The 24,465-nt window shown below is 55.3% G+C and overlaps 1 protein-coding gene across 1 annotated transcript; it reads right to left on the bottom strand.

Annotated features, from left to right (window-relative positions):
• Positions 1–15,708: 15,708 nt before the first annotated feature.
• Positions 15,709–22,781, bottom strand: Dusp7 (dual specificity phosphatase 7). Its single transcript, XM_048416992.3, has 3 exons — positions 22,012–22,781; positions 20,197–20,631; positions 15,709–17,790 (listed from the first exon to the last, which is right to left on the bottom strand). The coding sequence occupies exons 1-3, from the start codon at positions 22,526–22,528 to the stop codon at positions 17,483–17,485; spliced, it is 1,260 nt and encodes a 419-aa protein (XP_048272949.2). The 5' UTR covers positions 22,529–22,781; the 3' UTR covers positions 15,709–17,482.
• Between the last annotated feature and the right edge of the window lie 1,684 nt (positions 22,782–24,465).

Here is a 24,465-nt window from a genome sequence, read left to right as displayed (position 1 = left end):
GCCATGTGATCACATGACAACCAAAGAAACCTAGGGACCAGCACACTCTGCTCTGGCTCTGCCCCAGACGCTGGCTGAGCTCAGTTTTCCGGTACTCTCTTGTTTAATTAATTCTCATGACCCTGGGAGATTTGCACAATTATTAATCCCTGTTTACAGATGAGGAGCTAAGGCCCAGAAGGGCTAAACCCTGCCCGGAATCACAGAACATCAATAATCCTCATACCCAGCACACACGCTCAGAGGGACTGACACTCCCCAGGGAGGACCTCACTGCTTAAGAGCCCAGTCCTGGCAAGGGGGTCTGTGCCAACAAGACCCCCAGGCCCTTCTACTGGATCCCATTGAGATGGGTGCAGGAGCTGGTGGTGGAACTGGTACAAGGCAGAGGAGAATTCAAGCCCATTGCCAGAGGAAAAATGGATTCAGCTGACGTAGATCAACCCTCCGCAGCACACCTGTTATCCCAGCTGAGGGCAGATGTGGCACCGACTGCATACCATACCTACCAAGACCTACCAAGAGATATCCTCAGGGCTCTCTATGTGCCCACATACACACAGATTCCCCCACCAGAGCCCCCTCAAAGTCTCTCCTTGACTACCAGGGCTCTGCATACTTGCTGTGAACCAAAGGAGATGAACAGAGCCCAGGCCCCAGGAACACATCCTGACTAGAGCTTCAGGGCTGGCCCAGACATGAATGAGGCTTAAGAACCTTGACTTTGCCACCCTCTAGCTCCTTCCTCCTTTGCTTCCATCACCTTTTCCCCCACTGTTACCCCAGATGCTTTTCAGCCACAAGTCAAATATGGTCCCCTCTTCTACCTCTGGTAGCTGTCTGGGGTGAGGTTGACCTGTGCTGACCTGAGCCTCACTTCATGCTGGGCAGAGCTTGAATAGGAAGAAACGAAGGAACCACAGGCCTCGGTGTCTCCCCCCTATAGCAGTCCTGGGCCCAGTTGCACAGTGGGAAGATGGAAGATGCTCAGGACAGGTATGGCATTAGAAACTAAAGAGGAGGGGTTGAAGCTTCAGGGGTGAAGGGAGGTGAGAGAGGGCTATACTCACAGTCAGGGCTCTCTGGGGTCAAGGCTTAGGGACTTCCCCATCTCTACCACCAGCCCAACACCTTCCTATTTCCTGTGGTCTGGCAGACCAAGGTGAGGCAAGGCAAGCCGCTTCTGACACACACACTTCCTGTGGCCTTGGACCCATGGAGTATTATACTCAGTGTAGCTTCTCCATCTGTCACACGGGACAAGGGATGGGAGAGCGTGAAAAGGGGTAGGCCTCCACCCAAATCAAGAGACAACCAGCTGGCCAGCATGGTGTTGCATGTCTTTAACACCAGCACTCTAGAGGCAGAGGCAGGAGGATCTCTGTGAGTTCAAGGCCAGCCTGTTCTACATCGACATATGTATCCTGGCTCTAGGACAGTCAGAACTACATAGAGAGTCCTTGGTTAAATAAGAGATGGAAAGAAAAAAAGACAACTGGCGGCTACAGGCCTGTCAAAGCCAAGACCCTTTCGTCGCAGCCTCCTGGGTCCCCTTTCGTTTAAATACTGCAACTTATTTCACCCAGCCTGACCTGAGGTTGCTCAGCTGGAGAACACTGGTGCCAAGATCTGAGAGGGCTGCTTCTCAGTAATCTGTGGCCTGAGTTCAGTGAGGACGGCCAAGGGCCTGCACAAGATGGGGCCGCTGTGAACCCCAAGCCTGCCACTCTCAGTTCTGCACACCTCAGCTTGCTGAGACTCAGAGCAGCTCTGGGCTGCCACAGGGTGCTTGAAAACCAGCCCCAAGGGCCACTGGGCCCTAATCACTGCAGGCCCTAAAGCCAGGGCCCAAGCCAGGCAGGTCCGCCCCTCATCCCTGCCTCGACTGGGCTGTTCTTTCGCTTTCTTTGCCTAATGGCAGCTGAAGACTTCCATCCAGACGGTACCCCTACAGTTTTCCTTGACCTCCCCCACCCATGACAGCAATAAGACCCACTCCTCAGTGGGCTCAGACTCCATCCCCATGCCCCCAAATTCCACCACTGGTGGCCTTTCAGGTGCTCCTTGTCAGATCTGGTGGATCCTCAGGTTGAGGCTGGCTAAGGAACCAAGAAGTAGGTCACATGATGAAGGGAGCAAAAGGGCTGGGGCAGAGGACCGTGGAGAGCTTTCTCTAACTCTCTGATCCTTATCTGGCAGGGTGTAGGGAGAGCAGGCAAGGTTGAGCCTTGGCCTGGAGTCGCCAGCCTGGAACTGGCACTTTCTCCATAGGAAGGAGGAAGCTGGCAGGGTGGGTCAGGCCTCCTGTTGCCTCATTGCTGACAATTCCTCATCTGCTGGGGGCTGGGGTGGCAGGGCAAGGAATTCATTCATGCTGGTGACTTCTCCGGGAGCCCTGCCAGCTCCATGTGCAGGCTGGAGAGCCATGATTGATCGTTCTGTTGGGCCAGGACTTGGGGGGAGGGGGACAAGGCAAGAGCTGCACCTGTGTCTCAGGGACAGTCAGGGTCTGGAGAGGATTCTGGTTACTTGGGATCAAGGACCTAAGCCTGCCACCTTCTGAGCATGTCTATCTCTGCCTGATTAAGCTAAGCAGGCACTGGCAAGACCAGGACCGGCAGCCATGACAGCAAGGCTGAGGGCTCAGGCAGCTACTAAGAACAGGATCCCAGGAACAATCTCCCTTTGCAGCAGTTTGGAAAGTTGACCAAGACCAACACTGGGCTCTGAATGAGCTGGCCTAGAACTTGCCTATGCTTGGCCTGCCATCTTCAAGTGCTTCCCGTCCAATTCTCATTCCTGCCCACCCCCCCACTGCTGTCTTCCAAGTCAACATTCCCTCACCCCATCACGGTCCTCGCCACAGGGTAACTCAGCCCGCTCCACCTGTCTGTGAGCCATGGAGCATGGCACATGCTTGAGAAGAATAGGTGTGTCTCACGGGACTTTTGTGACGATTCAGTGTTCACACAAAAGGCTTTGTGTAGCACCTAGACAGACTGAGGCCACACTCAGGCGGCAGCAGCAGGAACTTCCGTGGTCACCTCAGGTCTTGCCCTGCCTGCCTCTTCCACACTCCTTAGGTTCTGTTCTTACTTTCCGCATTTACCAAACAGGAATCTGGGTTAAGTGCCCCAAATTACGTTGCTGCAGGGGGCACAGTTGGGGCTCTTACCTGGCTGCCCTGACCCTCATAGTCCACATGAAGGGCATCTGTGGCTCTCAGGAGAATGCAGTCTGCTTTACATGGCTTTTTGTTAAGCTATAGGTTCTCAGGGGAGGAGCGTTGGCTTTTGCCCGGCTCTGCCTTCAGCCCTCTGGACAGGGTATGTGGGTGGCTGGGCAGCCATTACCTTGAAGAGATCGGTCCAGGGCTCTGCAGGAATCCTACCTCTCTCTCTCCCATTCTCTCTCCCAGGTCTGGATGTGGGACAGGAGTTGACTCATTCTCCATTTCTCCAAGATGGGGGCGGGTGGTCCCCTGAGGTTGGGCTGATGCTGCAGTAGTGTGTGCAGTACTAAGAGAAGGATCGACCTTGCGGCTTTGGCCAGACATCTCTGCAGTTCCCTGTTGGAATTCCAGGCACATCCAGAGGCTGCAGCAGAGGCTGTGGGGTGGCACCATGGCTTGGGTGTACATGGCCGAGAGAGGGACAAGAGAGAAAGACTAGAGCAGACGTCACCCTCTGCCTCTAGCACCTGCTATAGTGTGCCGGGTAACGCTGCAGAGACTCGGGATAGGCTGTGAGGGACCTGCAGGGGCTTACATACCCCCCCCCCCCCCCCCCGCCCACAAGCCTCTTAGAATTCCCTTTGCCGCCTGCTGGCTTACAGCTGAGTTCCCTGGCTCTGTGCCTCAGCCTCCCTGGATGCCTTGGTTTTGTTGCATGACAAACAGAGAGAATAAAACCTTGTCGTGAGGACAGGATAAAGTGCTGTATGCCTAGAAGGGACCTGGCACCCAGGAGGACTGAAGCTCACAGCCAGCTAGTTCTTCCCTGCCTCTGTGGACATCTGTATTCCTGAGAAACAGATACCCTGCCTGGGCAGACAGGGAAGGGCCTGTGGGAGGGAACAACCCCTGTGAAGGAGTCTGGACACAGCTGACGTGAGCCAGGGATCACAGAGCAAGTTAGAGGCTGACCCTTCTCTGCGTTCAGGTGGCAGTTGCCTTGGGGCAGATACACTGGGGTAGACGGGATTTCTTGGCTGAGGGCGGTGCATATTTTTAGATCTTTTGACTCAAGTGGCCAAATGCCTTCCAGAAAGCAGCTCAATCTGCCATGTGACTGAGAAGCTATATGACCACCAGGGAGGGCTGAGCCAGGTCTGACAGAGCTACCCACCCCCCTGCTGACAGTTCAGTCACACCAGGGGCCAGGGGAGAGGAAACCTAGGCTCCAAGGCCTCAAAGTCTCTTCTCTTGGCTCCTCCCACTTTACTTTGTTCTTTGGAGACTTGGGAGTGAATGAGTTAGCCCTGCCTTGGGGTAGGGGTGGGGGGGGGCAGCAAGGATTGTACAGTTAATCCACAGCCTTTATCTGTCCTGGAAGAAAGGATACCTGCTGAAGCAGGAGGCAGCCTCCAGCCTAGAGAGACAGTCTGAGCAGGGATCCGTAGACCAGCCTGGTTCCTAAGCCTCTCTGTAGAGCCAAGGCCCCAGACAAAGCCGCTCAAGTCTATCCTTCCTGTCCAGGAAGGGACCAGGGCTTTGCACCCCATTTTACTGAACACTGGCTTGAGTGTTGACACTCACACTAAGTATGAACCTAATGGAGTAAGCCGGAGAGCTTGAGCCAAGTCTTTAGCTTTGAGCACCCGTTGCGGCTGGTCCCAGATGTTAGGGAGGAGAGTCCTTCTGGGCGGTGGGGGGAGTCTGGCAGAGTCCGACGCTTCCAGTTCAGGACCCTGATTCCCCCAGGTCACAGGCTCAGACTATCATGATTAGGAGAGAGATGCCACCTTCCTTCACAGGTGTGCCCCTAGCACAGTGGTCTGACGCTGTTCCTTCTGCATGGTGTGCCTGTCTCTGTCTCTCACCCGACGCACGGGGACCCACTGCCCCTTGTGGCCTGCTGCCCGCTGCTGCCCCTCGGGGAACGACATCGTTTTATTTTTATCATTACAATAGTCCGATGCCATCTGCCCTTAGGGTGATGACCTGAGACAGGTAGAAAGTCCATCACAGTTGGCCTCAGCAGCCTATACTCCAAAAACTTTTGAGCACCCTCTATGCGTGCACTACTGCTGTCCTGGGAAGCACTGTCTCACCTCCCCAGGGAACCCCACGTCTGATGAGGTGTCTTCTTTGTCCTCACTCAGGTGAGACTCAAAGAAGTGAAGTGACCTGCCCGAGAGTCACACAGAGGGGCCCTTCTGAAGGTGCGTTACAGACCGGTCTTTGCCCACCTGAGATCTCTGACTCTGTCCATCATCTTTAAGGAGGGCAGGAACCCACTGGGTGGGACTCGCAGTTATAGCCCAGAGAGGATCATATAGCCTGGAGGAGCACCCAGGAGGCCGTGGGTGCATTTGTAAGGAGGTGCTAAGGAGCTTCAGGGGTACAGGCTGGTGGCCCAGCTGCTATGGGGTTTTTTATTTGTCCCATGCCCACCCTAAGTTGCACTATTTTCTGGTGTGAGTGCTGAAAATGCTTTCAGGTCACTCCACATAAATCTCAGTGTGAGTGTTGCCACTGGGCTTAGGCAAACTGTCCCGTACCTAGTCTCCAGCTAAGAATACCTTGTCGCCTGGCCCAGCTACAGTGCTGGCCGGCCTTGCCATTACTGAATCTTTGTGTCCTTCCACTCCATGGGGGCGGGGGGGGGCAGCGTGGAATCCCCTCATAGGAACTCCCTTGAAACATGCCGACTGGGCCTTCTGGCTACATGACACTGGAGTGTTTGGCCTAGCAGGTATTCTGCAAGAACTCAGAGTCTGAACTGAGGTCATTGTCAATAGCAGTCTGGCCAACAATGCAGCCTCAAGGGATACTGGGACAGAGACCAGGAAGGACCTGGCTGCAAGCCAGTGTCCCATCGGGGAAAAGCTACAGTGACACTCCAGAGCCGCAACATCCTGGCCCTTCTGAGGACCTCTGTGGCTTGTTGCACCTCCTCTTTGGGTTTCAGTGGCCTCTGCTTAGGACAGGCCCTATCTGGGCAGGTGCCCTTGATCTAGAAACTCATTACCTCACCCTGATGACGGCTACAGGGGATTACCTAGGCATCCTAGAGGGGGTTGGTGCCCATTGTCCATAGGCCAGGCTCCCATTCCTCCAGGCATTTGGGCAGTTTCACCCTCTCAGCCTCTTGGACAGACACCATTCCTGAATGACACTACCTAGGAACTGAAGGGAGTTGTAAGTGCTCAGAAGTCCAGGCCTTGCCTGTATGCCAGGGGCTGGGCCCTTAACTTCCTCCCAAAGCCCTGGGTTCTTTGACACAAAGAACTCTAAAAGCTAGGGGGTCAGCAAGACTGGCATCTGGGGCAAGGGGATCCTCGGCCAGCCTGGTGTGAGAGGGTACCCACTTTCACCTCAGACTTCCTAATGATGGCCCAGGATGAGCTGGGCAACTTCAGCAAAGGCGGTCCCTCTAACCCTATGTTCCTAGGAGACCTGGGCAAGAACCCAGATGAGGATGCCAGGGCACGTGGCTCTAGGCTGAGCTGGGCATTTCCTGCTGATGGATGCCAGGGCTCCACTCCCCTGGAGGGCTGAGTCTTTAAGGTTAGTCAGAGGAAGTGAGGCAGGGTAAATGGGCAAAGCGTACGCAGGGCCACCAGGCCTGCAGGGACTGTGGTGGCAGGAACTGCGAAGGCAGCCCTACCCGGCAGGTCTTTCACACCCACACATGCTGTGTTTACCCTCCACATCTATCATATTGCCCAGTGTCCAGGAACCACCCTGAGCCCAGCCCCGTGTTCCAGCTCTGCCTCTTACCTGCCAGAGATGTTCGAGTTGCAGTGCGCCTGTTTACTTTAAAGATTTTATTTTTTAAAAATTAGTTAGGCGGTGGTGGCGCACGCCTTTAATCCCAGCACTTGGGAGGCAGAGGCAGGCGGATCTCTTTGAGTTCAAGGCCAGCCTGGTCTACAGAGTGAGTTCCAAGGCAGGCTCCAAAGCTACACAGAGAAACCCTATCTCAAAAGACAAAAAAAGCAAACAAAACAAACAAAAAATTCTGTTACATGGTGGGGAGTACGCACACATGTGTGGGGTGCCTGAGGAGGCCAGCAGGGGATCCCCCCTGGAGCTGGAGTTACAGGCGGCTGTGAGCTGCTGATATGGATGCTGGGAACCAAACTCAAGCACGGTGTGTGCTCTTTAACAGCTGAGGCACTGGAACCTGTCAGAGTGGATCAGATGGCTGCGAGCTCAGAGCCTCGGGTTCTTACCTGCAAAGCGGGGACGATGGTGAAACACACGTGGCCCTAGTCCGTCCATCGCCGACACAGGGCGGCCGCTCTCCAGGTGTGTTCCACTCCCAGGGCCCGTCGTGGGAGAGCCTGGCCCACGCTGTGCAGAAGGGCCAAAAAGTGCTCCTGTTGGAGCCGGCTGCTCAAATGGCTATGATTGCCGGGCCCTTTGCCTTGGCCCTCTGTTCGCCTCTGGGTCTTTGGACCCATGTAAACTACCAATACCTTTGTGGCCTTCGGGTCCGAAGGTGCCTGGAACTACAACCTGTCCCACATCCACAGTCCTTGCTTCTTTGGCAGGAAGTTGGGCCCCAAATGGCTGGATTCTGGTCCTGATCACAGGGGTCAGTGTGGCAGTTGATCTATTTTGCAATTTGGTTTCCAGACAAGGGTCTCTTCCCAAAAAGCAAGGTGAGGGCTCTTATTCATCTTCCACTTGGTCAACCCCGGCTCAAGCCAACCTCTTGAACCTCTGTGTAGTCAGGTGTCCACAGCAGACTGAGGCTAACCCCAAAATGAGTAAATCTGGCCTTGGACTAGCTCACATTATGGAAAGCCTTGAGCAGCAGAAGGCTAGGCAGGACAAGGACTCAGACAAGAGTTGCCTTTCTCTACCCCCTCTCAAAGGCTGTGTTGCCCTGTTCCACCTCAGTGCTCCTTCCTTGGGGTCAGACAAACTGGGGACAGAAGGCACAGGTGGAAGACGGCACATCTCAGTATGGCCAACTCGGATGGAGCCAGATCAGCCCATTGCCCTTCCCTTTTCCCACACGGGGAGATCAAGGCTGAGAAGCAGGGCTAGCATCCTCATAGGGAGCCAGAAGGAGGAAGACAGAGCTCAGGAGGGTCCCTGGGACCCATGTGGTTGAACCAGACAGTGTTCTGGGCCTGGCTGGGGGTGGGGGGCAGTAGAGCTCTGTCCGGGAGGCTGTTGATCCAATCCAACAATGATGAAACGGCCCCTTTGTCTTGCGGCGCCAAAGTTGCTGTGACTGGAGGAGGCGTGACGTGAAAGGGTCATTGTTCCCACTTGGGCAGCCACTCAGGGAGCTGGAGGACCAGCCCATGGCAGGCTGTGTGCCAAGGCTGTAGCCCCTGCCTGCTGCCTGTGGCTGCTCGGGATGTCCTGGGCTTTCTGCCTCTGACCCATGGCCAATCTCTCTTCCTCTTGAGCCGCCAGGCTAGACACAGGTGTCCCTCTGAGACCCCAGAACCAGAATCCTGCAGATCCTGAATGGGGTGCTGACTACTTCACACACAGGTGAACCTCAGTGACTCTGAGTACCACCCAGAGCTTGGAGGTAAAGGTGCTTTGTCCTGAGGCAAGGAAACATGCCAATGACATTCATATCCCAAGGCTGTAGCCTCAGGGGCATCTCCTCCCCACCCACCACCCCCTGGCACCTTGCCGATGAGGAAAGAGAACCAGAGGAAGAACGTGGGTGCTCCTAGCCAGCACAGTGGGAGTTTATCTGTTGATAGTCCCAGACCTGATGGGTGTCCTTGCCCCACGGGTACCTGAAGTCCTGCTACCCCAGTTCCCACGCTTCTCTTAGTTTCTCCAAGCCCCTCTCCTGAACTCTTTCAAAAGTCCAAACCTGATCAGGTGCTGACCCTGCTTCAAACCTGCCACAACCTGCCCCCCAAAACCCAAATCTCATGTTCTGACACTGCCGTTCAGAGCCTCCCGCAAGGCACAGAAGCAGCAGAAGGGGAGAAGTTTGCCTGGATCCTCCCAGTTCTGTGCAGGAACACTAACCCCAGCTTTTCCTGCCAGGTACAACTTCTACCCTCTGCTCCTGCAGGTCTGTTCCAGTTTTCTTGAACTTCTCTCTTTCCCCCTGGGGCTAACTGTCCCTTAGTCTCTACAGCTCATGGGGTGTGTGCTCAGGAATATCATCAGGGCTCCAGGGCAAAGCTAAAGCCCCTTCTCCCTGCCCTAGGTGGACCAGCTGGTTCCAGAGTCCAGACCTCCTCAACGTACCTCTCCAGGCCCCCTCTCCACAGTCTCCCCAGCCGTCAAGCATCAAGCTTCAGGCTGGGCCTGTCCCCAGCTAATGAGCCCCTCCCCCAGTCCCAGCGAGGCTTTGGCTCTGCTCTAGACTTCTTTCCCTGGAGGGATGCAGCTAATTAACCGAAAGGGTTTAATTAATCAATTAGTGTGGCCTCCAGACCCCTCCACTTAGCTGGGGCAATGGCAGGTCTTTGTGAACAGGAGTGGCCAGAACCTTCTCTGGCTGGAACCTAGCCAAGGGCAGGGTAGCAATCCGGGTGGGCAGAGGCGGTGGAATAGCATGGTGTGGGGGGGTGCCCAGTGCCACCTCCTCAGCATCACGATAAGCCTGGACAGGCAGGATTGGGCAACCGGACCATGTGAAGGGATGAAAGGGGCAGGCCCTCTGGGGACCTTGGCAATACCTCTATGTGTACAGTTCACAAAGACAGATGGATATTCAGAGCTGACCATGTTCCCCAGGTGGCCCAGGGGATGGCCAGCTGGACCTGGTCCAGGGTTGATACTGCACAGGGGCTCACGGAAATCAAAAGAGATATCAGACTCTCACTTGGAAAATGAAGTTAGGGAAGGGCTTCCTAGAGGTGGGGACACTGGAGATGGGCTCACGGAGAAGACAGATAAGAGGGAGCCATTTGAAAGGGATGGTGGGTAATTCTACATTCTAGAAAGAGAAAGTCTCACACACACGAGGACTGGAGGCAGGATGCTCAGAAAGTTAGGGTTCACTGGAAGGTGCCGCTCCCTCTGAAGAGTCTCCAGGCTGTGTTTCCTAGTAGAGCTGGTGTCTCTGCCTCTCTCTTCCAGCTTATATGTTCTGGTAGGACAGCACTGACTCCATTTCGAGTTTCCCTCACTGTTAACTGTCCCCTTCCCAGGACCCACAGATACACTGGAATCCCTTCAGTGGGGCCTCCATGTTCTACTTCCGGAGACACTGTACCTGGTGATGTTACGGCTTAGGAAGGGAATCAAGACCAAAAGTCTCCTTGAAGAGCTGGTGAGATGGGTCAGTGTGCTTTCTGCCAAGCCTAACAACTGGAGTTCTATCCCCTGGGTCCCCTGGATGGAGAGTAATGGTTCCTGCAGGTTGTCCTCTGACTCCACATGGTGCCCAAGTACAAGTATGACCACACAAACAAATCATTGAAAAAATCTCGAACACGGAAGGTCCTTTAGTCTACCAGCCCAAGCCCAGTGTGGCATCGTCCTAACCATGGCTGTACTGCTCTGCCTCGGCTTCCTCATCGCCCATCAGGGTTGGCCCAGCCCCTCCCTGTGTAGGCTGCAGGGAGGATTAAAGGAGTTTATCATCTTAAGCCTGTAGGACACCCGGAGGGAGAGAACAAGGGGGGCCACACTGGGTATGTTATTATCATCATCACTCTTGCTGCAGTTAGAACTGCGAGGGATCCCACGAGTCAGCACAACTTCCAGGCAGAGCCAACCAGGAGGGGGAGTGCAGACCAGGCAGGGACTCAGAACACGGAGGGATGCTTAGCTAGGTCTCCAGCCTCTGCCAAGGACAGGGAATTTTCGGTTTTCGCAAGTCAGCGACAATAGGCCAGCAGGAAAGCCAAATAGTCCTGTTCTTTCCCTTCGGAAGCCAAGTCAAAAAAACAGAACACAGGTGTTTGCCCCAGAAATGCCATTTCTGGGCACGATGCCCGAGGGAGAGAAGCACAGATGTACAGAGATCCCACTCAGCCTCTGTCCAGAAGTACAGGAGGGATAAGGCAGAAGTTAGACTACCGAAATGTCTAGTGACCAAGGGGGGCCGTAATCATTCAGCCTCTCTTCCCCAACGGAGACAGCAAAGAGGAAAGCAGAGTTCCAACTCTAGGGGTCTGGGACAGGTGGGAGCAAGGCTTTGCCTCTGTCGGGCCCATGCCTGACACACACCATTCCCAGCTCCCAGCTTTTCAGGGAGGAAGAGAGGCAGGGCTGGGTAGATGCAGGGCTTGGATGGGTTAAAGGGCCTGGTGGGGGCTTCCAGAGAAGCTGGGCTACAGTGAGCAGGCTGGGAAGCTGTGAGAAAGGACATGAGAATCGGGCATGAGCAGATCCAAAGACAAGACTCGAAGGGAGTGATGAGGGCCTTTTCTAATGGTCACAAGAGGATGGCAAGAATCCCAGCTGGACTCCAGACCACAGCGTGGAGGAACTGTTTGTAGAGCTGGGATCAGAGGCTAAGCACCCTCTGCTAAGAGTAGTCTGATTTCCCTAGCCCTCAGAACCAAGTGAAGGAGGGTTCCCCTAGAAAGTGAGGAAGGACAGGGAAACGGAAGAGGCTACTGGGAAGGGGTCTGCTGCCTGCCCACCTAGTCTTGACAGCCCGTAGACCCTGCCAAGGGACTTCATCACTGGCCCTCTTAGGCTGGGCACTGGCCCCTGGGCCGCTTGGGTACTGAGGCCAAGCTGTCCAGTCGTTGGGACAAGACTGAGGGTTTGAATTTGAGGGCCAGGTCTCTCCAGGTCATTATCCTCATCAGGCAAGCAAGGACTACAGAAGGTGGCCTGCCCAAGGTCTCTCAGTGAATTGGTAGTGGCTGTCCCCTGAAAGGTGCCCTTCAGCAAGGGTGGGGAGGGCCTATGTAAATGGTGATCACTGTGGCTTACACTTCCAAGTCTCTGAGAAGGCTGAGAAGGGCCTTGAGGTTGTGCTTTTCTGGGAAGGGGAAGGATGGGGAGGGAAGAACCCGAGGATGCTCTGAGAGGCATCTCCTGGATGCTCAGTGTGGAGGACAGTGAAGGGTAGCACCAGCCGCACTCAGGAGGTATGAGGAGAGACTGAGACCCATGCAAGTCCTGCCTAAGGGCCATCGTGTGTATGTGTGGATGTATATTCACAGGTGTTCATGTGTACGTGCACATATGCGGGCAGGCCAGAGGTCAATGTACGGTGTCAACTGCTCTTCCACCTTAGTTTTGGAGACAGTCTTTTACTGAAGTACACACGAATTCGACTAGACTGGCGAGGAGCAGGCCCAAAGGATCCTCCTGACTGCTTTTCTAGCTTGGATAGCAGACACACGCTGCAGTGACTGGTATCGGAATTCAAGTCCTCATGACTAGCCACAAATACCATCTCCTAAGAACTGGACCCATGAGGCTGGCAGTCAGGATTCCAGGACACAGACCCTCTGCTCACATGTGACATCCACTTCCCATAGGGACAAGTCTTGTTGCTCTGTCAACTCCTGGGCCCTATGACCCAGCCGTCCTGACCCACCATGAATGACTGCCCAGTCTCCTCACCATCCCTTGGCCTGTACACCTGCTTTTTGGGCTACTTTCTACTCAGCAGCTAGGACATCGGACAATTTCAATTAGACCCTGACAGCCTTGAACTGGAAGACACCAAGGGGGCTTTTTGCCCCCAGAAGAGGTCTCCCGTGGAAAGGGACTACTCCCAATGCTTTACCGACAGGTGCTCAGGTAAGAGGATGTGTGGCCATGGAAGTGCCCATAGAGCGCAGCTCTGTGGCAGTTAGTGTCTGGGAAGGTGTGTCGTCACAGAGCTCCAGAAAGGGGGCTGGCCACCTAGGCAAGGTGGATTCCTTTCTGGCCTAGAGTCCTTGACAGGGCCTCATGTGGCCCAGTCAAGAGACAATGAGGATGAGGCCCCTGGGAGTTTTTAAATGCTGGGATTTAATGTCTAGGTCTGGGAAGGGCTGATGTCACTCACAGCACTCACGATGGGAGGAGGTTGCAGCCAGAGGCAGGCTCTCTCCTTCATCTCTGTGGAACTTGCTTGGACCTGTTCAGCCTGAGAAATGAGGCCTCACACACGCACATGAGCGTTTGTGTGTCTGGCCTCTCATAGGGCCTGAGGGAGAAAGGTTTCCAGACTGATGGAGAAGGCGGGGCCTTGAGAAAAGATTGACAGCCGGGTGAGGCGTGACTTACTCCTTGGTACTCCTCCACCCTGCTTTGGGGATACTCGAAGATTCTGAAGCTTCCTTGGGTCTGCTAGATCTGTTGCATCAGACGGGATCAGTGCAGAGAGGCTTCTGGGATAGGAGAGTGCTATGCCTTGGTGCACAGAACAAGCAGGGAGAAAGGTGCTCTCTCTGTCTCAGGGTGTCCAGAGGTTCATGTTGGCACGCTCCTTAGAGAAACACAGACCCTGTGGCCTCTGTTTGGTGTAGGTGCTGTTGTACCCGGGTACACCCATACTGAGACACAAACTCCCAGTACCTGAGTTTGCTGGGCAGTAACAGTGGCAGGGAGAGATCAGGTTCCATCAAGGCCTGCTGCCACCCCACCCCCCACCCGCCCCATATGGAGGCAGAAGGGTTTTCCACCTTGAGGGTGGCAGATAGGTAGAGTGGCCCCTATCCAAAAGGCTGTCTTTCTCATCCCAGGCTCAGAGCAGGGCCACCCTAGGGAACCGTGCATCTTTTTGGTCTCCTTGTTCACACACCCCCTCAAGGTGACGAGTCCACATTGCTTCAAGTGCTTCTTGGTGTTCAGCCTTAGTCACTCTTGCTGTTGCAATCGGATTCATTTATCAGAAGACAAGTTGAGGGCCCATTATCCTGCCACCCAGGCTGACATCACAGAGCTTTCCCTGGGGCATGTTCCCATTCCCGAGACTGCCCAGCCAGCACAGGAAATGGCTGGTGCATGAATGTGCCAATGAGTAAGTGGCTTGGTCTTTCTCCCATGAGAAAGCTACAAAGCGGCAAAGCAGTGGCATTCTTTGGGCTCCTGGGGAAGAGTCTGAGAGGGCAGAACAGGGACCTTGTAGGGCTACGTGGGTCAGAAGGAGGGCGTCACGGTAAAGGAGCTGGGGATGCCACCTAAGAGACAGTGTTCAGCCGAAGTTCAGGGGTGGCTGGTGGCGGGGGGCCCAGCCAAGGATGGGTTTGGGATGAGCAGAACCTTTAGAATGTTCAGCTGTGACAGGGCAGAGTAAGAGTCCATAGGGGTGGAGTCTGGGGTCCAGAGCTGCCTGACCGAGCCTAAGGTTTCAGAGTAGGGAACCAGGGCACAGCTACTCAGGCATGACCTGGACAACTGCCCCATAGTCTTAGCCAGGCAGCGTGAAGGTGGAATGTTTATACAATGAGGATACTGAGGGTCAGAGAGATCACAGGCTTAAGGTTCCATGGTTCCCTTCATGCACTCTTAAGCCCTCAGTCCTCAGCTTGAGGAGTCTGTTCAGGAAGTGACTGCTGTTCCCACCCCCATGTCCTTGGGCACACTGGCACTGCCAGGCACTTACTCGGCCTGTTAAGAGCCCAGCCCCCAGCCAGGCGCCCGCGGGCTTCCCCAGCCCCAGGCAAGGGCACCGAGAGGGAACAAAGGCGCAGTCTCTGCCTTCTCAGACACCCACCCCTGCCTGCCCCTGGCACAGAAAGACCATGGCCCTGAGGAACTCTGACAGCAAAAGTAGCACCCGCCCCTTTGCCAACATTGTGAGAACCCCCGCTTCTCTGGCTTTTGACTTGCAGGGATATGGGGTCCTTTACTCTGAAGTCCCAAGCACTGAATGGAGGCTGCCAGTCACAGTAGCCAGTTAAGCCGCCTACGGTGGCAGAACCTGGCCTCTCTCTGTCTTAGGCCACGCTGAGAAGGTACTGACCATTCTGACACTGTGACTTGTGAGCAGCAATGAGCCGAGGTCGGAGAAAAACCTGGATATGGAGGGGAGCATCCCGGGAGAAGTGAGGCTGCCCTCACCTTTGACCCTGCCTACCGGGCAGGTAGAGCCTAAGAGGATGGAAGCACCTCTCCAATAAGGGAGCAGCTCACTGTGGCCCTCACTCACCAGAGCCACGTTCTTGCTCCCAACAGTAGCCCATCAGTAGGAGCCCCAGTGGAGGCCTGAGCCTGCTACTTCCAGCTGCCCCCAGCATGCCCACACCCTTACCAGAAAAACACATGCTCACCATGCCAAAATGAGAAGAGCTTAGTGTCTCTGTGAACTTGGCTCTACTTAAGTTTTTTTCAAAACAGGGTTTCCCTGTGTAGCCCTGGCTGTCCTGGAACTCACTCTGTAGACCAAGGTGGCCTCAAACTCAGAGATCTAACTGCCTCTGCCTCCTAAATGCTGGAATTAAAGGTGAGCACCACCACCGCCCAGCTTGACTCTGCTTTAAAGACAGCAACCGACAAAGGGTTAGGGTTAGACAGAAGCCCTGGCTGCTCCCTCCTACACTGGAGCACTTCCGGCAGACTCTAGGCAAGATGAGGTCCACTCTCACAGACACAGGCAACACTAACTCCTGCCTTACGTTCCCATGCCCTTATTGAACACCATGACTCCATTTAAAGAAAAAATAATATTTATTTGCAATATAAACAAAGTCCCGTTGCTGGCTCGGGATATATATATATATATGTGTGTGTGTGTGTGTGTGTGTGTATGCATGTGTGTGTGTGTGTATATATATATATATATATATATATGTAGGGTCACAAATTTTCCTTCATAAGATCATAAAGCAAAACTGGCCACCCTCTGATCCATCTTTCTGGGTTTTTCTTTTTAAAAATGAGAGCGAGAGAGAGAGAGAGAGAGAAATAGAGAGCGAGCATGTATACCATGTACAGCATGGAAGTTTTTGTCAATTTCTCAACTGTGGCAAGATTTTAAGCTGCTGCCCTAAGGAATCCCTGAAAACCACCGGTGAGGTAAGCTGTGGTGGGGTGGCTTTTCTGTGGCCTCCTCCACTGTCCACTGTGGGTGCTGGTTCCAACAGGACCCCTGCACCTCCCTTCCCATTTCTCACGGTTTCTGACGAGACGAGGCCTGGAAAGGGATACAACTAGAGGAGCATGACGGAACCCGTGGCTTTGGACACGGAGTGGCGGACAGAGCCTCACACTCCCTCCACTGGCCTGCCCTTGCCCCACCTGCCCCAGCCCTTGGGCTGCAACGGATGTTAAGTTGCCTGCAGGTAAAAGGCATGGGCAACATAGGCTAGGGCAGGTGTGCACCTGGACAAGGGGGCTGAGAGTGGTAGCTGGATCAAAGCCACCGTGAGGATGAGGGACAAGACTGGGAAGGTGGGGTGTGCCCCATCTTCAATGTTTTTCCCAGGTAGAGACAGAGAGGATGACACAGGCGGTGGGTAACTTATGAAAGGGCCAGGGCCCAGCCTTCTTAGGGGCTGAGCCCGTGCGGCTAATACTACTGCTTGGCATTCCCCTGCGGCACCACTCCAGCAAGACATGACAGAACCACCATCTTCTGCCTCAGAGAGATCTGCAGGACTCTCAGAAGGTGGGTAGGAGGGCAAACAATTCAAAGACCACCATGCACAGCCCGCAGCAGCTGGTCAGTGCAGTGTGGCACTGAACTGGGCTGGGCCACAGGCAGGAGATGGTGTAACCGGGGGAACTGATGCTCAGAGAGCAGAACCCACCCTTTCAAGAATGGCCTGCTGGGAAAACAGAGGCTTCACACATGTGCAAAATGCATTTGGTCAGGAACATGTGGTTTGTCTTTTCCATCGAAAACAAAAAGAACACACACTAATGGTTGTTTTTTGAAATAGGAAGAAACTGAGAACACATCTCTCTCTCTCGCAGATTAAGAAAAGGGTGAAATAATGGTTTCTATGATCCACTGTTGCATGGAGCCTGAAAAATAACACTTTTTGTTTAAAAAAAAAATAAAAAAGAAAGAAAGAAAGAAAAAAGAAAAATTGAGAAGAGCTTGAACACTCTGCTCCAGGGAGCTTGGATTTACCTGCCAGAAGTAGTAAACTCAGGTCTGTGGATATGTCTTTAAAAACAGTCAGAATGGCCGGGCCATCAGCAGAATGGATGTCCTGGGGTAGAGACAAGGCCGCACTGGCCTCCAAGCCACAAGTCTGGAAAGCTGAAGCCACTCTGGCGAGTGCTACCACAGCGGCCTTGCTGTGAGCCCTGCCCAGGACAACATGGGAGCTCAGCCACTGCTCAGCCTGGTTCTCTGGACACAGGTGACATCTGCGGGTTCTTCAGGCCAGGGGAGCAGCAGGCGAAGGCCCCCCCCCATCAGGCCCTGTGGAAGGCTGGGAGACCCTGGTGCTGCGCCCATTAGTGCATCAGGCCTCACGTGGACTCGAGTGTGTTGATTGGGAACAGGTTGTGGTTGGTGGGCGTGGAGAAGTAGAGCTGCTCACTGGGTGCGTGGTTGTCACATGGGCTGCTGAGCCCCAGCGTCCGCTCAAAGTCCAGCAGCTGCCCCATGAAGTTGAAGTTGGGCGAGATGTTAGACTTTTTCCTCTTAACGAAGTCATAGGCATCGTTGAGGGACAGGTTCATCTTCTGCATCAGGTAGGCTACAGTAACCGTCACCGAGCGGCTGATGCCTGCTAGGCAGTGCACCAAGACGCCACACTTCTTGGAGCGGGCTTCATCTGAAACACAGGGACATGGGTCAGAGTAGAACCATCTCCAAGCAACCTCCCAAACAGGTGGACGGATGGGTCACAGAAGGGCTGAGGGACAGAGGACAGCCTAGTGGCCGGCCAACACAGCCTGATAAAGCCCAGCACACACAGGGTAGCTGAGAGCAATACCAGGCTACAAGTGAGCCCCAGACCACCTCTGTGCCTCCAGGTCCTCCTCTCTGCACTCTGACTTTATTTATTCTCACTGCTTTTGTAGGGACCTGAGCCAAGGAAGGCTTCACCAAGCACGAGTTACTGTCTGTCACCACTGGGATCACTACTAGCCCCACCATGGCCACAAGTGGTACAAAGGGTGTCACCCACATCCTCTTGATGGCACCACAGCCAGTAAGCCCATTGTGTCAATGTGAAAACAGATGCAAAAACAAAGTGGCAAGCCACACACACAGAGGGTCCTTCTACTTAGTACCCACTCCCATGGGGACATCCTGGAATGTGGGCTTGAGGCAGGCACCCGGGCCCAGAATGGCCATGTACTCTACCCAATCAGTCCCCAAGGCTTTAACTCCAGCTCCTGAAGACCCAGGGCTGAGCATGACATCTTCCACAGCAGGTCTCCTTTCCTCCTCCCTCAACCCCTCCAGCTTTCCCCCCAGGGTCATCAAGGGCACCTCTGCCTGGCACACAGTATCAACTCGTCAAACACTGACTGAGCTACTGAATAGTGGCACTGGGATCTTCTAGATCCCTACAGTGGTAGCTTCTTCACCCCTGCTGCCAAGGACATGAACAAACAAGAGACAGTCCCAGGGTCCTTAAGGTTCCACCTCTAAGCCTTCTGGAAGCCAGACACACAGTAGGGAATTGCTAGTCTCCTATAAGATACACTTGTTCACCAATAATTCTTTATTGCCTCTGGTCTGGTCAAGTTTTCCTTCACCATCTCCGCTTACTTGAGGAGATCTACTCCTAAGCAGACAGGAGGACTGATGGGCTGGCCAATGGCTCTGGTACTGAGAGCAAGACTGGCAGGAGAGGTGACAGGGATGGCTCTGAAAAGAGTCAAGTGGTCTGGCTCTGTAAAGAGTCAAGTGGTCTAACTCTGAAATTTGGGGATGGGGTGAAGATAAAAGCCCCCCCGAGAGAGACAGCAAGGTCACTGCCAGATGACCCATACTGAAACTTTCCCTTGGACAGCAATGCAATTCTGTCTCACTGAGTCCTAATGGGAGGTCGGGACCCCGATTCCTTCACTTGTCATCTGAGGGGAACCTTTCCTTCCACCTCTGTATCCTGTTCCTTATTCCTCACCAGAAATGGAGGAGAGCTTTTAAGACTAAAAACCACCCACAAGCCAGGCTTTAGTCCTGAGCAACCTGGAGTCCCTTTCTCTGCACCTTCCTTTATGGGAGCCCAAACAATGAGGTTAGCACCCCCAGAGTGCTAGGCTCTGTCCCCTGGGGCAGGGCTGGAAGCTCTGAGCAGTCCCTCCCCCAGGCCTCAGCTTCCTTCCTTCCTCCCAACCCCGGGCACCTAGTTTTGGTTCCCAGTAAGCGGATGAGGCGGGGAAGCCTCCTACTTCCTGTTGTTAAAGTTAGCCAGGCCTAGCTGACACCAAACGCCCTCAGCTGGACACAGTGGCCATCAATCTGGAAAACACTGCCCAGGTCCTCCTCACCCGGCCACTGGAGGCTGGGCAGAAACAGAAGCACCAGGCTCAGAGAGCACAGGGTTTATGTTTATTCCGAGCCTGTGTCCTTTCCTGACTGCATGGTTAAGACTCCAGGCCAGAAGAGATGACCTCCAAGCCAGCTGGCCAAGGAGGAAGCAGGAGGGGGAGCCGGAGTCAGCTGAGGTCGGGGATGGAGGCCTTCCTCAAGCTGCCTCCACCTTCTTCTATATAGGCAGCTGAGACCATCTGGGTCCCACAGAGGCACTTGGGGGTATTGCATACCCGAAATTGCCCGTTTGGGGTCAGTCTGGCTCCAGGGCAACCTTCTAGCCCTTTCAGATCCACAATAAAGCCCAAAGAGGCATCGTGACAGCCCCATCCTGGAGAGGCACATGTGCTGGGGCGTGATGCAGAGCCAGCGAGACCCGTGGGAGTTTGCGAGCTGTGATGTTTCAGCTTGGTGCATTGAAACTACAGCAAAGCCAGAGAAACACAGGCTGGACCACAGAGAGCCCAGGATTCAGGGGACTGCTCAGGTCCTAACAGGTAAAGGGGCCCGAGGGACTCAGTGAGTCACAGCAAGCATGGGTACACCCACGGGCACACGCTGGCACATGCAGAGCACACACAGGTCTTGACAGGCCCAGAGGTACCCAGTTGGGCAGGGGCGACACCCAGCGTCCCTCACACACCTTGCCTCGCCCACCCACCCACCCTGTCCAGTGCACAAGGATACTTACCGATGAAGCTGATGGCCTCCGGGAAGAACTGAGAGAGGTTCTGGCTCCAGTGGTCAGAGATGGGGATCTGCTTGTAGGTGAACTCACCGCCATGCTCAAAGGCATTAGGCAGATTGGGTGTGACATTGAGGATATATTTGATGCCGTACTTGCCAAGTACATCCAGGTTGGTAGAGTCCTTGGCACAGCCGAGGTAGAGGTAGGGCAGGATCTGGACTGGGAAGGCTGGCTGACTGGATGGCAGAGGGCTGCCATCCGACTCAGTGGCACTGCTGGGCAGCTCTCGGTCTGACTCGCCATCCGAGCAGTCAGAACTGATGCGCAGGCCCCCCAGGCCCAGCACGGAGGTGGGTGGCGAGCTACTCGGAGAGGACGAGCTGTCCACGTTAGTCTCACAATGCTCTGAGTATTCTGTCTGGAACTTGTTGAAACCACCTGTGGCCAGGGCAAGATGGGGGTCTGGTGAGTCCAAAAGGGCCACAAAAGACTATTAATGGCCAGGATTCCCCATGTCAAAGGCCACAACACGTCCACATCAAAGGACAATGTGAGCACGCCAAACACATTACACATGCACCCACTCATGTGTTCTTGCCGTTAAAACTAATGCCACTTCACAGGTAAGGAAACCGAGGCCTAAACTCTGAGCCCTTTCCCATAACCCTTAAGGGATACTGACCGTATCATTATAACAGAGCACCTGAGGACAGGCCCCAGCTCACATCCCTTCTGTAGCACCAATATATACCTAACACACCTGAGGGCTCAGTAGTAGTAGCCACTGGGTAGAGAAAAGCCAACAATCCCATCCCATGCCAGCACCTGTAGGTCAGCAAAGCCCTATTCCAAAATGAGTGGCGGACCAGTCGGAGGCAGAGAGCCTAGGCAACCACACTTGTAGAGAGTGATGTGAAGGTACTGTTGGCCCTTTCCCCCAGCAAGGGGGGAAATGGGTACTAGCAATTCACTTTTCTCTGGAGCCCTTCCTCAACACAAGCACGCCCCCCACCATACGTGACTCACAGAGAAAGACCATGGGGGGCTATACAAGGACAGGAGAGACAAGGAGCACCATGCAGCTAGGCATGGCCCTGCGGCACCCTCGGGTGCCGCAGGACTCCCCTCCCCTCCCTGCCTGTGTGCTGCCAGCAAGAGGCCATTTTGGAATGTTAATTGGAAACACCGGCTGCAGCCACTAGCCCCCCTGCCGGCCGCCTGCCAGCCTCCCCCTTCTATAAACTCAGGCGTAATGGGAAGACAACCCCCCCTACACACATACACACACCTGGGACACTGCCCACATCCTGCCCAAGTGCCTCCAAGAAGCCGCAATTCTGGTAGGTAGGGGCCATACTTGGATCCCAGAGAAACCAACATAAAACGGCCCCCAAGCACAGGAGGTTGGGTGGTTCTGTGAAAGATGCCTTCCCGATCCCAGCCCTCTAATGACACGAATTCCAAGCTAGCCTGTGGGCCCTGTTCCTTTCTGGGTTCCAGGGGCGATCTCTCTGAGGAGCTCAGAGGAAGCCTGTGTACTGTTGTCTCCCCATCAACAGGGGAAAAAAATAAATCGGAAAGAAAAAAGTTTGTTTCAATCACCAAATGGTGCTGAGAAAGAGGACACAGACTGGGTCCCCTGTGCCTGGCTAAACCCACACCTTGGGGGATGGCTCCCAGAAGAAGGGCGGATTCGGGCCAGGGGCGACGTGGCGCCCGGCCTGGCCAAGCGTATGGAAAGGAAACAGCCTGCAGCGAGGGCGCCAGGGAGCAGCGGCGCAGCCCCAATGCCGTCTGGGGTCTAGGTTCTGCCCTCACCTTGGAGGTAGTAGGCCTGGCAGCCGTCGTCTCGCAGCTTCTGCAGGAGCAGGCCGAGAACCGAGGCGGGAGCGCCGGGCTCGGGCTGCCACTCAGCCGTGGCCTCGTCGTAAAGCAGCACAGTGGCTGCCTTGCAGCGCGTGGCGAAGCGCTCCTTGTCGGCATGGTTGGGAATGATGGAGCGGATGGGCAGGTTGCCCTTGCGCAGGCGGCGCAGCATGAGACCCGGGATGGCCAGGTTGATGGCCGTCTCGATGTGCGACGACTCGAAGAGCTCGTGCGGCCGGCAATCCAGAAGCAGAAGGGACGCGCCACCGCGCGCCTCCAGCTCCTCCTGCAGCCACTCGGCGCTCTTGCAGGGCATAGCCCCCGCTCCAGTCGTCGCTCCCGCCCCGATGCCTGCGCCGGACCCAGATCCCGCACCGGGCTCCGACCCCGCCCGGGTGCCCCCAGCCGCCGCCGCCCCCGAAGCCGACATGTGCGCCCGCACTGGGGGCCCGCGGAGCTGATTTTTCATGGGGAGCCCGGGGCCGGGGCCGGGGCCGGGCAACCCAGCCCTGGGACGGCGCCCCGGCCGCGCTGGCCCCAGCCGCGTCTCCGGGCGCCCGCCTCCCGCCGAGCCGCGCGCCCGCCGCCCGGGCCTCCCAGCCTCCGGCCTCAGTCCCGCCCGGCCGGCCCTCCGCGCGTGCCGCGGCCTGACAGCCCCAATTAAACCGCGGCTCCGGCGGCCGCGCGCCCGGGCGTCCTCCGGGAGGCGGGGCCGTGAGGCCGGCGCCCGGGCTTAAAGGCACCGCGCCTCCTCAGCCCCTCCCCCGCCGGCTGCGCGGGAGAGCCCTCGGCCGGCTCCTGCGGTCCCGCCTAGCGAGGACCTGGCTAAGATCTGCCCAGGGGGCCCAGCTAAGGAGCCCTCGTGGATCCCCTCTGGCTGAGCGCCTAGATCTATGCCCTGCTGGAAGACTACACGGGGACCCCACCCAACATTTACAGAAGCAGAGTTTCTCCAGGATTGGGGCGTGGGGAGCGGTCACCCAGAGCCAACCTTCCCTCCTCTGGTCTGTTACCCTCATTCATTCTCGGATCTCGTTCATTCAACAAATGGAAACTGAATTCCTACTACGTGTTGTGCTCTGTGTTGGGCGGTTGAAGATTTTGATAATCGCATCACCCTCTGATGACCATAGGCTCCAGAGGGTCTTACCCCAGCAAGTCTGCTGAGGGAGTCATCACCTAGGTGACTCGGGGGTAGGATAGTTCAAGGACCACTGTCACCTACCGCAGGCACAGCTGAAAACATTCTGAAGGGATCATCCCTGGCTAAGGGAACGCGAGCTCTTTAAGAAAGCTTTTACAAGTGCGGCTGTGGCTACCGCCACGTGACTTTCCCACTGGGGCGGGTGGGAGGGAGAAAGCGCTCCATAATCTGCTTTCCTTCACCTACCTCCCTCTCCATGCACCAATCAACTTTTGCGGTAGGCGGGCACGGGCGCGACAGATAGTCAATCACGGCCGAAAGAGGCTGCGGGGGAAGGAGGCGGGGCCCTCAGCGGGTTCCACCCAGCTGAAAGTGGGCGGGATCTCGCGGAGCTTGCTACATAAGCTCTCAGGTGGGCGGGGCTGAGGAGGTAAATGGACCTGCAGGTAGGACTGGAACAAAGCGGCTGGACTCCGGCAACACGCGTGCGCAGGACACACCGCGCGTTCTTTACCAAACTAAGATGGTCTTTCCTGGGAGGGAACTGTTCCCTCCAAACCCCAGGTGCATTTTCTTGACAGGCAGCGTGGTCCAATTTGAAGCTTAATCCCTCACTCTGCCCTGGGCCGGTCGTATCTGAGCCACCTTGCCTTCAACCCCATTAGGTCGGGCTGTAGTTTCAGTGCCCAGTTCCCACTTAAAGGGCTTCCTCCCAGACAGCCTTAGGAGCCCTCTTCTACATTCGGAAAGGTCACAGCAGGGCAGCCAGGGAAGGTCTCGTTGGTGGGTGGGAGGATTGTAGATAGATGTAAAGGAGAATCGACCCTTTGGGGAGTACTCTTCTGGGGTTGCAGGACACTTCTGCTAGACAGAGCTAGAGTCCGAGTGGCAAGACCCAGTCAGTCTACCCATGCAGAATCCTCCCAGGTTGTGCTCCTGGGGGCCAGTCGGGGTGCTGGTTGTAGGAGATGGGTACAGCCTCAGTCCCCCAGGAGAGAATGAATGTGGATTGTGAATCATTCATAGACCTGAGGGCTGGGACCCTGGAGCTGAAGTAACAGCCCCTCCTCCGTGCACCAGTCCCAGCAACCTGGGTGCTTGTCCCTCTGTGCTACCAGGGTTAAATGTTCATCTCTGTTCCCCTCAGACCCTCAACGGCCTAAAGAGGCCCTTTGCTTTTAATTTTTTGTTTGTTTTCCAAGACAGGATTTCTCTGTAGCCCTGGTTGTCCTGGAATTAGCTCTGTAGACCAGGCTGGCCCC

This window comes from Myodes glareolus, chromosome 4 (assembly GCF_982192425.1).
Source record: "Myodes glareolus chromosome 4, mMyoGla1.1, whole genome shotgun sequence".
In the NCBI taxonomy this organism is placed as follows: domain Eukaryota; kingdom Metazoa; phylum Chordata; class Mammalia; order Rodentia; family Cricetidae; genus Myodes; species Myodes glareolus.
Note: the sequence above shows the minus strand (reverse complement) of the source record. Positions and strands in the feature narration are given on the sequence as shown.

Coding starts and splice junctions, on each gene's coding strand:
- Dusp7 (XM_048416992.3), bottom strand. CDS start 22,528: ATGAAAAATCAGCTCCGCGGGCCCCCAGTGCGGGCGCACATGTCGGCT. Junction 20,632..22,011: donor CCAGGCCTACTACCTCCAAG/GTGAGGGCAGAA, acceptor CCCTGGCCACAG/GTGGTTTCAACAAGTTCCAG. Junction 17,791..20,196: donor GGAGGCCATCAGCTTCATCG/GTAAGTATCCTT, acceptor CCTGTGTTTCAG/ATGAAGCCCGCTCCAAGAAG.